The sequence below is a fragment of the Anomaloglossus baeobatrachus genome, chromosome 10 (assembly GCF_048569485.1).
Source record: "Anomaloglossus baeobatrachus isolate aAnoBae1 chromosome 10, aAnoBae1.hap1, whole genome shotgun sequence".
In the NCBI taxonomy this organism is placed as follows: domain Eukaryota; kingdom Metazoa; phylum Chordata; class Amphibia; order Anura; family Aromobatidae; genus Anomaloglossus; species Anomaloglossus baeobatrachus.
In genome coordinates this window covers 69,718,907-69,733,024 of record NC_134362.1, presented here as the reverse complement: position 1 = coordinate 69,733,024, position 14,118 = coordinate 69,718,907, and the positions used below count along the sequence as shown (strand labels likewise).

The 14,118-nt window shown below is 43.0% G+C and overlaps 1 protein-coding gene across 1 annotated transcript in view; it reads right to left on the bottom strand.

Moving 5' to 3' along the window:
* Positions 1-696: 696 nt before the first annotated feature.
* The window catches only part of LOC142255412 (cathepsin D-like), a 39,575-nt gene continuing 26,153 nt past the window's right edge, over positions 697-14,118 (bottom strand). The window contains exons 6-9 of the mRNA XM_075327020.1: positions 9,883-10,005; positions 7,273-7,417; positions 2,528-2,626; positions 697-1,390 (exon numbers count right to left, since the gene is read on the bottom strand). Coding sequence (XP_075183135.1) covers positions 1,229-1,390; positions 2,528-2,626; positions 7,273-7,417; positions 9,883-10,005 — 529 coding nt within the window. The 3' untranslated portion in view covers positions 697-1,228. The remainder of the gene's footprint in view (positions 1,391-2,527; positions 2,627-7,272; positions 7,418-9,882; positions 10,006-14,118) is intronic.

The window sequence follows — 14,118 nt, the reverse complement described above, 5'->3', positions numbered from 1 at the left end:
CAAAAATTGTTCGTTAGCAGCGATGTTGCTTAGTGTGACGTGGCCTTAAGACACCACAACTGAAAGCAAACACACAAGTGATTAAACTGAGGGGTATTGTTTCTCCCAGAACAGTCTGGATATGGAAACAATACCCTCTTTATTTAGTGGATGTTCCTCATTCCAACTATCAGGTTTACCAGGTTATATTTATTTTGCTTTTTATGCCGTCATATCATTAGTATGATATGAGTTGTCCACTAACTGTGGAACGGAGAAGTCACCATTACAGAGTCACTCTCCATTGAGATGAATAAGTTATGGAAAGCTCCAAGAATAGACACACTCTCAATGAGAATAGGGAACAGGACCACCCCTCATTCCACAATTTGGAGGAGAGCTCAGTGTCAGACCTCCAACCTATTCTACTTACATTACAATTCGGATTTACTTGTTCTTAAAGTCTTTTGTTGGAAACTGGTCACATATAGTATATCTATTTCTAGTCTTTGTGAATAGCAATATGCCTAGCATTCATTATGTTTTTTTTCGTGACAGTAAGGGCTTTAATTGTTTTTGACCAGTGGTGAATGTCATGGGTAAATGTGGCAGAAGACCAATAGTTGATACAATTTAGCTCAGTTCCGTTCTAGTAAAGCCATATTGGACGTCCAGATGATAAATGGTAGTCTCTGCGTGCGCACCACTGGCCACACATTGTCCCGTACACCACAACAAGTTTATTTGATTTATTTTTTATGTACTTCTTATGCAATAAGAACACAACCTTATAATGGAAAACATATGGAAGCTTGCTTCTTTGTACACAACTGGCAGTGTTAAGAGATACAACCACAAAACAAGTACAGTGTCACTTAGTTGTAGGCCAGACTGAAGTTTATCATTTATTGCTAGGCGCTACCATTCCTATATGCAGTCCAAAGGCATTGAGAGACTAGAATTTCTTCACCTAATCACTAGGATAGAGGCAATTCTTGTGTGACAGATGGATGGATGGATGGATGGATGGATGGATGGATGGATGAATGGATGGATGGATGGATGGATGGATGGATGGATGGATGGATGACACAGACTAATTAAGTGCAACTAAAACAAGTCAATTGAATTCTCTAAAATATTGTCAAAGTGCTTTGTAATTAGGCAGATAATTGGTAGTCGTAGCATTAAGTCCATGAGAAGATCTGAAGTTCCTGGGACTCTGTATTGACTCTGTATTGCACCTCCATCACTTGGCTTTAGCAAACCCAACCCGGTTATTAGCTCGATCAAATACAGTATAATATTGGCCAATGAAGACATCTCCAAGTATCCAGAGGGGTCCAGCCGGAGGAGGTATATCAAGACCCATGAAGCCACTCAGACAGATTGTATGGCTTCCTTGAGTCACCTGTTGGAATATAACAAGTGTATGGTTAGCTGTATCCAGGACTCCAACAGACAGCAGACAACAGTCAACACTCACACAACGATCAGTCCAGTAAGAGATAGTATGTGTTAGGCTGGAGTCACAGGGCCATAGATTCTCTCATATGGGAGAATCAGCCCGAGTATGCTAATAACACTGGGCACCAACTCTGATCAGAACAGGAGCCGAGTGCTATCACAGGTGAGGAGAAATTGGAGAACATAATTTCTCCATCCTCTCCATTGTCTTCATAACATCCAAGTGAAGGCCGATGATTTCCCCACAACTAATGACTTGAATGGGTGCGAGCCATCACATTAATGCTGCCAAATCAGCTTGAGAAAAAATACACTGATCAGCACTGCCCCATAGTATAACACTGGACCAAGTGCCCTGCGACAAAACATAAGGTAACACTCGTCCGAGTTATACACTCGTGTGAGTGAACCCTTATAGCATGAATCTGATGTTTTTTTAATCCTATTTGACAACTCTCTTAGAATGTCTGGGAGGCTCCTGGAAAAAGGGAAACCCTCCGTACTCCTGGAGCAGATGGCAAATTCCCTGAATGATTCTAAAACCTCCCAGAATATAGAGTTTTTAAAAAAATAAATTAAAACAAATAAATGACGTGTGATGCCGTGAGCCTCCATCTTTATATGAAGCCCTAAAGGCTTGTGGTGGGATATGGCCTAAAGAGTGGGGAAGTTACAAGAGGGAAACAGTTTCCATGCAGCGCTATGCATGCCACAATCAACTTCCTTCCACATAGACATCCTGAACGTTGTCAGCTATCATTAGACATTCATTAATTTATAATGGTAAAAATCACTAATGACCTCTAGTTCATGGAGTTGACAAATCCCATTGTCTGGTGATTTGGACCTAAACCATAGGGAGTCCTCAATTTAGACCTCAACCATGGTCACGATGAAACTTTTGCAGCACATGCAGCATTGTGCTTAATGTGTCACTTGAGGAGTTTGAGCCCCAATACAAAATCTATAACACCCCCCTAATATGTGTTAAGCTGTCAAGGGGCCTTTGATGCACCAAGATCCAAGTTGAAATGTGTCCTCTGTGCCTTCTATATGAGCATCTCTTCTAGCGTTCACTTACCTTTAGTGTGTACTGTTCTCCCGTCAGGGTGTACTCTTGTCCACCAATCCTCAGAGAGATCACAGGTAATGAGGAGACCTTTTCACACTGCACCATGTACTATAAAACAAAGGGGTTGCAATATTATCTTTAATAGTTACTATTGTATCAACAAACTTTGCATAAATCAATAGATGCTTCTTTCTCCATTTATGAGCCACCTCTTCCTCCTGATCTCATCATTCATTCTGATATATAGCTGCATCACTTTTTGAAATGACAAACACATACCGCAATGCTATTAAATACCCCAATGTAGAAAAGTGTAACCTGACACCTAACTGTACAAGTTCAATAGCTTTTGTTGTACGTAAAGGCCCCGTCACACTAAGCAACATCGCTAGCAACATCGCTGCTAACGAACAACTTTTGTGACGTTGCTAGCGATGTTGCTGTGTGTGACATCCAGCAACAACCTGGCCCCTGCTGTGAGGTCGTTGGTTGTTGCTGAATGTCCTGGGCCATTTTTTAGTTGTTGCTGTCCTGCTGTGAAGCACAGATCGCTGTGTGTGACAGCGAGACAGCAACAACTAAATGTGCAGGCAGCAGGAGCCGGCTTCTGCGGAGGCTGGTAACCAATGTAAACATCGGGTAACCAAGAAGCCCTGTCCTTGGTTACCCGATATTTACCTTTGATACCAGCCTCCGCCGCTCTCACTGTCAGTGCCGGCTCCTGCTCTGTGCACATGTAGCTGCAGGACACATCGGGTTAATTAACCCGATGTGTGCTGTAACTAGGAGAGCAAGGAGCCAGCGCTCAGTGTGCGCTGCTCCCTGCTCTCTGCACGTGTAGCTCCGTGCGGTGGTAACCAAGGTAAATATCGGGTTGGTTACCCAATATTTACCTTAGTTACCAAGCGCAGCATCTTCCACGCGGCGCTGGGGGCTGGTCACTGGTTGCTGGTGAGCTCACCAGCAACTTGTGTAGCCACGCTCCAGCGATCCCTGCCAGGTCAGGTTGCTGGTGGGATCGCTGGAGCGTCGCAGTGTGACATCTCACCAGCAACCTCCTAGCAACTTACCAGCGATCCCTATCGTTGTTGGGATCGCTGGTAAGTTGCTTAGTGTGACTGGACCATAAGTGTCAAATGTTAACTTTCTCCATTGTGATATATTTTTAAGAAATGCTACATCTGTACAGCTCAAATCCGTCTTGGTTAAACGAAAACGGACTGCCTGCTCATTGAAGTATCAGAATACAGGGCCCATTAAAGTCTATGGATAGATGAACAGCAATGAAGGACACATAGCACAGTGAGAGACCAGGCAGATACGCAGATGGAGCTGCAGCCTTCAGCAAATGTATTTTACTTCTATGCTGGATTCACAGCCACACAGCTCAAGTATTGCTGTATAATGTAGTGATGAGCAGTCCGGCTCTTTTTGGTGATCTGGTTCCTATGGCTCCGTTCACCAAAAAGAGCCGGATCTTTCAGCTCGTTCTCGGCTCCTTATTAAATATGTGTTCACCCCAGGTGAACACATATTTAAGATTATAGTAACGTCGCCAAAACCCCACCCACCCGCGACTAGGCCCCACCCACTTACAAAATGGCCAATTAGATTGCTGAGTGGGCGGAGTTTAGCCGCGGGTGGGCGGGGTTTTGACGGCGAAAAGAGCCGTTTAGATATTTTAGTGGCTCACACTGGTGATCCAGCTCCTGTCGTTCACAGCAGGGAGCCGGATCTTTGTGTCGGATCGTTCGCGACCGACACATCACTAGTATAATATCTTTCATGCCACTGTTTCTGCTTCTGTTTCTATTCCAGCACCCTGCACCCCCCACTAATCACCTGTTTCCAGCTCATATGGCAGCTGGATGTAAGCCATGGATGATGGACGCGGCCAAATAGCACAGTTCGGGTCACAGTATAGTGCCCTTTCCTGGGTACTGCAGTTTACTTAACATTTACATTGTAGCTGAGATGCACAGAGCCGACTAAGCTTTGCAGTTGAGTATAGGCGTGTAAGGGGTAAGGCATCTCCTTGTGGAGAGTGACATGCCAGTGTAAGGAAAAATGCCCAACAATGTCAGAGGTACGAGGAGACATGAGTGTCTGCAGAGATTGGTCTTGGGTTTTTGTTTATTTATGAGGTGGGGTCTGTAATTATTTAGGGGATGTCCCTTTGGGTTTATAAGTAGCCTGTATTTGTTTACAGGATCTGTTTTCATCTATAGGATGTGATAAAGGAATTTATATGCACTACTTATGATGAAAACATTTGCATGATTATTTGTCTGTGCCACTTTTCAAAATCAGATGTTCTTTCTCAAATATTGATTATTCAGTTTTTAACCCCCTTTTATGAGGCCAATTTCACACGTCTTATACTCACGGTCCACATACGGACCACCATATCTGGTTCAGCCGAAGGATTCCTGAACTGAACTCAGCAGCCTCACGGCTGACAAATGGGTCATATACAGATGAAACCTGAAGTTTCCATCCACTATCTAAGAAGACACATATGCAGGTTTTTCTCACTATCGGAAATGAAATCAGAATAAACCTTTCCTGTTTTAGGTCAATTAAGAACCAAAATCATTTAGATTTGTCAAATTCAAGAATAACGAGAGAGAGAATGTTTTAAGTCATTTTTATTACTTTCTGCAAAGTTAAAAGTTTCCTTCCATTTCATTAGTATTTGGTACCATTGCCCTTACACTGTATGACTTGGGTGAAACGTTTTGGATCTCCTTCCACAAGCCTCTCACAATATAGCTGGTGGGAATTTGGGCCCATTCCTCCTGACAGAACTAGTGTAACAGCCATGTTTGTAGATCGCCTTGCTCACAACAGCATTTCAGCTTTGCCCATAAATTTTCAATAGGATTGAGATCAGGGGTTTGTGATGGCCACTCCAAAACATTGACTTTGTTATCCTTAAGCCACTTTGTAACCAGTTTGGCAGTATGCTCTGGCCCATTGTACATTTGGAAGACCCATTTCCACCTAAGCTTTAAGTTGCTGGCTGATGTCTGGAGATGTTACGTCAATATTGCCACATAATATTCTTTCCTCATGGTGCCATCTATTTAGTGAAGTGCACCAGTCCCTCCTGCAGCAAAACAACACAACATGATGCTGCCACCCTCATGTTTCACAGTTGGGATGGTGTTCTTAGGCTTCAAAGCTTCTCCCTTTATTCTCCAAACGTAACGATAGGCATTATGGCCAAACAGTTCAAAGTTAATTTGGTCAGACCATAGAAAATGTCTCTTAAAATTAAGGTCTTTGTTCCTCTATGCATTTGCAGTAGGAGTAGTGGCTTCTTCCTGGCAGAGTGACCTTTCAGCCCATATTGTTACAGTACTCCTTTCACTGTGGATAATGACACAATCTTACCAGGTTCCACCAGCATCTTCACATGGTCTTTAGCTTTTGTCCTTGGGTTAATATACACATGTCGGACCAAAGCACGTTCATCTCTAGTACACAGAACCTCCTTTCTTAGTGGTATGATGGCTGGACATTACCATCTTGTTTGTACTTGCATATACAGTAATTGCTTGTGCAAATGAACAAGGCACCTTCAGGTATCTGGAAATTGCACCTCAGAATGAACCAGACTTGTTCAAGTCCACAATTCTGTTCCTGAGATCTTGGCTGATTTCTTTGACTTAACCATGATGCTACACAAAGAAGCAGGGAGTTCCAGGTGTACATTAAAATACATCCACAGGTATATGATATAATGATATGAAGACTTCAGCAGCATTCACTGTAAAATGATAGTTACAGTCAAAACAATCTGTATAAGTTTCTTCACCTTAAAAATAATCATGGATGCCTTAAATGTTATTCCCAACTTGGCAAAAAAAATGTCCTCTTTTTACATACTGTACTGGAATCTCTAGACGGTTGGAAACCCAACTCTCTGTATCCCTCAGGCCAACTTTTGGTGCTCAGCAAGTAAAATTGGATCATTACTGTTTCCCTATGGGCAAAATGTTGCATGACAATCGAAGTGTACTCTATATATGTGTGATGCTGAATGCAGTCTGTTGTTCAATGAAAGCAGCCACTTCAGACTTGAGATAGGCTGATCGCTACTATCTTTTAAGAGAATCTGTCACCAGGATTTTGCTACAACATAATGTAGGAGCTGAGAATCTGATGACAGCGATTATTACTAGAGAGCTAGTAAACCCCTGCCATGTAGTCCTCTATATTCATGAGCTCTGTATAACCCCGCCACTACTACTGATTGGCAGCTTTCTGGCTATGCACAGTGTATACAAAAAGCTGCCAATCAGTAGTGTGGGTGGGGTTATACAGAGCTCAGCATTCAGAGAACTGATAGATCGGCCGCAGATAAAGCAAAGATTTTACTGAAACTACAGCAAGCAGCCCTGTAAGTGTCACATCATTGGAATCAGGGTCTCTGTCTCTACATTATGCTGCTCTCAGATGAGGTAGCAAAAACCTGGTGACAGATTCCCTCTAATTAGATTGCTGAAAATTCTCTGTCCTAATGACCAATATTTGTTACTTTTTACCCTTAATATGCCTAATACTCTAAATGTTGGCCATTACATACAGTTCGCCAACATGTAAATGGTAAGGTTACCAGCACCTCTGCTGAGAAGGACTTATGGGCTGTAGTATTTTGTAGTATTTTACGATTACGAACGTCATTTATTTGTAGTTTATCTTCATTGAATGTACAGTAGTAGATAAATAACGTTCAGGAAAATCCTCACCTCTCCTTGAGTTAATGGAATTGCTCCAATGGCTCTCTGCAGGGCGAGCACTTCTTCCTTTGGGCCGGTGATCAGTGAGGTCCCAGTGTCTACAATGGCCACACAGCCACCTTTACAAAGTGCAAGTTGACCCCCGACACTTAATCTGTAGGGATCAGAAGACATTATATAGTTAAATATAATGATTTGCTAAAGTCATTAAAATGGTAGACTGTTTTAGAGCAATTTTCTTCTTTTTTTTTTCTAAGTCCAGATTTTCCATCGCAGACAAAAGTGGTAGACTAAAAACAAACAAACAAACAAAAAAAAAACCACTGCTAAAAAGGTCAAATAGTCCAGTTTCTTATATTTCAACACAATGTGCCCCATTCAAGTGAACATCGGAATACTAGAGTTGAGCAAAAAGGACAAAAGCAGAGAAAAGCTATGTTGCATGAGGTCTAGAATATGGCACAGACGCCCAAGTTGCCGACGCAGAAGTGAAGTGTGTCGTGGTCCGGCTGCCACAGGGGACCAGACTCAACCAAAAAAGGCAGCACACATCTTATTTTGCAAAATTCTACAGAATAAGTTTATGTTCACATGCAGCCTTTTTTTTTGTTGTGTGCAAATAAGAGACTACTTTTTACTGCCAAGAGGAGATTTTGGTTGCAGAAAAAAAAGCAAAAACACTGTGTGAATATAGCCTTACTTGGCTACTCAAAGAGAAGCTTTTGAGTGCCTAGAAGGGAAGAAAATGTGGCATTATCCCATCAGTAGATATAAAAAATGCTGATACAATGCCACCATATGTGCAAAAAGAAAAGTGCTATAGCTCAAATTTTGGCTCATGGAAAAAAAAAAGGTTCTGTTTTTGAAGAAAATGTTGCATGTGATCTGGATTATAAGACAGCAATTTTCACAGACTTCCACTGAATACGAATATTCAACTAAAACATAAAGGCGTGTACAATCATGGGCAAAAGTGTTGGCACCTTTGAATTTGTTCCAGGAAGTGAAGTATTTATCCTCAAAATTTTTTGAAATTACATGTTTGGTCATACACTTGTTTATTTCCTTTGTGTCTAATGGAACAACACAAAAAAAACAAAGAAAAAAGTTAAGTTGGAGATAATTTCATACCAAAAACAAACAAAATGGGCTGGACAAAATTTTTGCCACCCTCAAGTTAATATTTGGTTGCATACCCTTTGGAATAAACAACTGCAATCAATCGCTTCCTATCACATCAACAAGCTTCTTGCACCTCTTGCCTGGAGTTTTCTTTAGCAAACTGCTCCAGGTCTCTCATATTTGAAGGCGCCTTCTCGCAACAGAAATTTTAAGATTTAAGATTTTAAGATTTAAGATCTCTGTGGAAAGCACAGCTGTTCAATGGGATTTAGATCTGGACTCATTGCTGCCACTTCAGAACTCTGACGTTTTGTTTCTTTCCAATTCTGTGGCTTCTTGACGTTTGGTTGGGGTCATTGTCCTGCTGGAAGACCCATGACCTAGGAAACAAACCCAGCTTTCTGACACTGGGCACTATATTGCCACTCAAAATCCCTTGATAATCTTAACATTTCATGATTCCATGCACACAGTCAAGGCCCCTAGTGCCAGAGGCAGCAAAACATATTTGACCTCCACCATACTTGACTGTAGGTACTGTACTCGTTTCTTTGTAGACCTCATTCGGTTTTTGGTATATAGTAGAAAGATGTGCTTTACCAAAAAGCTCTGTCTTGATCTGATCTATTCACAAGGTGCTTTACCAGAAGGATTTTGGCTTACTCACATTCACTTTGGCAAACTGTAATCTAGCTTTATTTATGTCTTGTGTCAGCAGTGGGGTCATTTTGGGTCTCCTGCTACAGTGTTTAATTTCATTCAAATGTGGACATATAGTTTACACTGACACTGATGCACCCTGAGCCTGCAGGACAGCTTGAATTTCTTTGGAACTTGATTGAAACTGCTTATCAACCATCCGGACTTTCATGTGTTGCAATCTTTTATGAGTTTTCTTCTGCTGTTCATGTCCAGGGAGATTATCTACAGTGCCATGGTTTGTAAGCATCTTAATTATGTTGTGCACCGTGGACAAAGGAAGATCAAGATCTCTGGTGATGGACTTATGACCTTGAGATTGTTGATATTTTGGAACAATTTTGGCTCTCAAGTCCTCAGACAGTTCTCTTTTCCTCTTTCTGTTCTCCATGCTTAGTGTGACACATACAGACACACAATGCAAAGATTGAGCCAACTTCTCCCCTTTTTATCTGATTTCAGTTGTGATTTTCATATTACCCACATCTGTTACTTGCCACAGATGAGTTTCAACAAGCATCACATGCTTGAAACGAAGTTTTTTTACACACAATTTGGGAAAAGTACCAACAATTTTGTCCTGCCAATTTTGTAGCTTTGGTGTGAAATTATATTCAATTTGTCTTTTTTTTCTGTGTTTTTTTATGTTGTTCCAATACACACAAAGGAAATAAACATGTATATGACAAAAGATGTGTAATTTCAATAATTGTCTTGGAGAAAAATTTTATTTTCTTGAACAATTTTAAGGGTGCCAACACCTTCAGCTATGACTGTAACAGTCGACCTACTACTTACTGGTCCATGTGAATTTCCCAGTAGGCCTTGCGGGTGATATTCACGTAGTTAAAGTTTCCAGTGTAATACTTGGGGTCGGTGCCACCCAGTAATAACTCACCACCAGGTTGGGATTCTGGGTTCCTAGGAAAATAAATTAACATTTGATCAAATAACATTAGCTTTGCTACAAATCCACTTTACCCATGAGCTGTGGGAGTCCCCCGGCTTCCATACACTGACAGTTTCTCCCTATTACTGTGCATGGGGAGACCCATCAGTCAGTGTCTAGAGGAGCCTATATATCATAAAACATTGGCCTCCTGCTCCTTAGCAAACTTCTTGTTTTCTGTGTGCTCTATGGATTAAAATGTCAATTCGCAGATACTGCAGAACATAAATTCTAAAATCTGTGCATCTGTCACTAGTTTATGTGGTTCTAAGATAGGACAGTATAACAAAGCTGACAGTTTTCCTTTTATGCACAGTGTGAATGGGAGCTTGATAAATTCTTCCATCGCTGACTGCAGGAGGAAAGACAGACAGAAGTGAGCAATAATACTTTCTGGAGTCTTTGCAGTCCTGTAGCACATCATAATGCACAATTCCACTGGCTTTCGAGATGGAGTGACCCCCTCAGCTCTTGGGTCCTGTGCGGTTTGCACAAATTACACCAATGATATGTCTGCCCCTGGCTGACTGTTTCCCTTGCGTTCATGCTCACTCTTCTTTCTTCTTAGCCAGGACTGACACATTATTCAAAGCAGAGTTTTCCTGTGCTTAAAGGGAATGAAAAAGAAGAGCTTCTCCCACAGTTACATTGGAGAAGGAGCCAATATGTAGCTAAAGAGAACCTCTTTTTCTTGCTAGGAGTGTATTGTGCAGGGTCAGGCTGATCCACTGAAGTGCTTAATCCAGACTCGCATAATAATGGGCCTTAAAGGTCTAAAAGAATATGACCCCATTTGGAGAGGATTTTGAACCAATTACCAGGATTGATGTAATATTGGTTGAGTAACAAAAAACATTATCTGCAAAGCTAAGAAATGTAACCAGAAAGTAGTGGATGTCTTATCGCCCTCTTGTTGCATGGTTGATCATACCTGCAATGTTTGTGAATCCTATTCCTGAGCATCTAGGTTGTACCAAACTTTCCTAATTCTAGTCATATATTAAATGCTGGATGCTGTACTTTGTAATCCAGGGTTGCTTTTCACATCCATGTGAGCTCCAATTCATTCCTATTCCTTGAGAAACTAGAGTGTGACATTTAACAAGGTGACTGCAAAAGGTAAAGTCATTGTCCCAACCAAGGAAGGTGAATAGTGACCCCATCACTGTGCCAAAAATATCTAATCACAGGACGTCTTGAGACTAGCTGCAAAAATGTACAACTTTTCTGGTAAGGATACAGCTCTTTACAGATTCTGGATGGGGATGACATTAAAGGCTTCTCTCTATTGCAAAGTGAATTTGGGATCCAGCATTTGGAATTTTATAGGTACTTGCAATTAAGACATGCATACCAAGCAGAGAGTCTTATTATAGGCCAGATGATACAGCACAACAAAATTATACAGAGAATTGCAAACTTTAGTGGCTCGGCTGGTATGAATTCTTGTTTGTACTGGGACATACTAAATATAATCCTCCTGAAATATTCAATGCTCTCAAAGGAAATATGGGAACTGGATATAGGACCTATTGAGGATGATCAGTGGGCAGAAATATCAGAGAGTCCTGAGTCGTTCCTTGGGAGAAGCTCATAGGTTATCACATCTATACGTACTTCTTCAAGTGTATCGCACACCCAAATTCCTCTTCGACATTGGGGTTAGATCTGACCCCTTTTGACCTAGGTGTAAAATAAACTTGGCTAATCTACTCCATATGATGTGGACATGCCCCAATCTAGAGGTGTTCTGGAAAGGTGTAATAGGAATTATTAATAGAGTTTATATGGTTCATGTGAATCCTACGCCCTGTGTATTCTGGGTTACGTAGAGGACCTAACTACTAGCGAGGAGGGGAAACTGGCCACTTTCCGCATATTGTTTATGGCCAAAAAACTGATAGCTCAATATTGGATGTTGGACCAGACCCCCACAATAGCGAAATATGTAAACAAAGTTAACTGGTTACTAAATACGGAAAAGGGAATATACCAGAAAAGGAATTGTGTTCTCAAATTTGAAAAGGTGTATTATTATAGCGCCGTTTATTGCATGGCACTTTACATGTGAAAGGGGTATACATAATAGGGACAAGTACAATAATTATAAACAATACAAGGCACGGACTGGTACAGGAGGATAGAGGTCCCTGCCCGCGAGGGCTCACAGTTTATAAGGGATAGGTGAGGATACAGTAGGTTAGGGAAGAGCTGGGTGTGTGGCGTTATATCAGACTGAGGGTTACGGCAGGTTGTAGGCTTGTCGGAAAAGGTGGGTCGTCAGGTTTTCTTTGAATATGGCCAAGGTAGGCGAGAGTCTGATATGTTATGGCAGAGCATTCCAGAGTATGAGGGAGGCACGGGAGAAATCTTGGATGCGATGGTGGGAAGAGGAGATGAGAGGATAGCAGAGAAGAAGATCTTGTGAGGATTGAAGGTTACGTGCAGGTAAATACCGGGAAACTAGGTCACAGATGTAGGGAGGAGACAGGTTGTGGATGGCTTTGTATGTCATGGACAGTCTTTTAAACTGGAGTTGTTGGGCAATGGGAAGCCAGTGAAGGGATTGGCAGAGAGGAGAGGTCGGGGACTAGCGAGGGGACAGGTGGATTAGCTGGGCAGCATAGTTTAGAATAGATTGTAGGAGTGCGAAACTGTTAGAAGGGAGGCCTCAGAGCAAGAGGTTGTCTTATGGATCTATGGTGCTGGTCTAGCATCTGGGGAGTTAGCCAGGTTTTGCCTTGGTTTATTTTATGTACAGACAGACTTTGGTGTAACCAAAGAACATGTGTGACGCCCTGGCAAAACCAGGTAGTCACAAATAGGCCCCTGCATAACACCTTCCCTCATCTAGGAAACACACAGCCAACCTAAAACCCTAGTCACCCCTCCTTAGGGAAAGACAGACACACCAGTGGGCGGGACCAGGCGGTTGAACACGCCCACCCAGAGGTCTAGACAGCCCAGGGCGGAAAAACAAGCAGATTAGTTTGGTAGTTCAAGTTGAGAGGAGTGTGGGCTGGAGCTAGGTGTAGCTCCAGCAGAGGAAGTTCAAGTTGAATGGTGCCAGGGTTGGAGCCCTGGTGCCTTAGATAGGAGGCAGATGGTGGTCTCCGTCAGCAGGAGACGGGAAGACGGCTCGGCAGAACCGAGGTGGACCGGGACAGGGTTGTAGCCCGCCGGTACCGACGCGGGGAACCGACATGGAAACCGTAGCACAAAGGGGGATACTCAGACCCTGAAGCCAGGACCGGAAACCAGCGGCCTGGTTAATTCACCGATTGAGGCCAGGATTATAGGTCCTGTCCCACCCAAAGTCCCTCATAGAAGACAACAGCCCACCGATAGGGATAGGAGGCCACCGCCAGGGCCCATAGATCCCACGGGTCAGCGTCTGCGGGCACGGCTCCTTAGGCCACATCCAGCCGGGAGTGGACTTCTGAGTTTCAGGCTAGGAAGTCCATCTACACAAAGTCAGTGCAGAGGAACAGGACAGAGACCACCAGCCCGGGTGGGGGATCCGAATACAACCGGCCGCGGCGGCCGGCCACCAGCACCTTGGTTAAAAGACTCGTGTGGTTTATTGACTGTGAGTAATCAAACATCTCTTTGCTGTCGCTCTACCCTGCACAAAGACACTTGTTCCTGGAGCAACCATCCCTGCCCACGGAGGGGTTAACATCTAGCTGCCGTAACATCTCCCCCGGGTGCCCACAACAGCAGCAGTGGTGTCCCACCTCACCACACACCGTGGGTGGCGTCACTAACTCAATATGGCCCAGCCCGTACATCTACGTCCCCCTTTTTATTCTGCATGTCCGCGAGACCCTCGGGTCAAGAGACCCTCGAGCCACCGCCCCCAGAAGGCCCGGATCCGAGCAGCGCCAGCTGCTGGCACGGGGGCGGCACATATGTACTGGATGTTTCCCGCCAGTACACTACATAGAGAACAGTACGTAATATATACATGTTGATTCATAAATGTGTTTTATCTTAATTGCTTTTTATATTCTAAAGTAAGGCGCTGCGACTCTTATTCTCTTGTTATGAGTATTTCATGTATGACTGTTGGGGGGGTTGGTTAG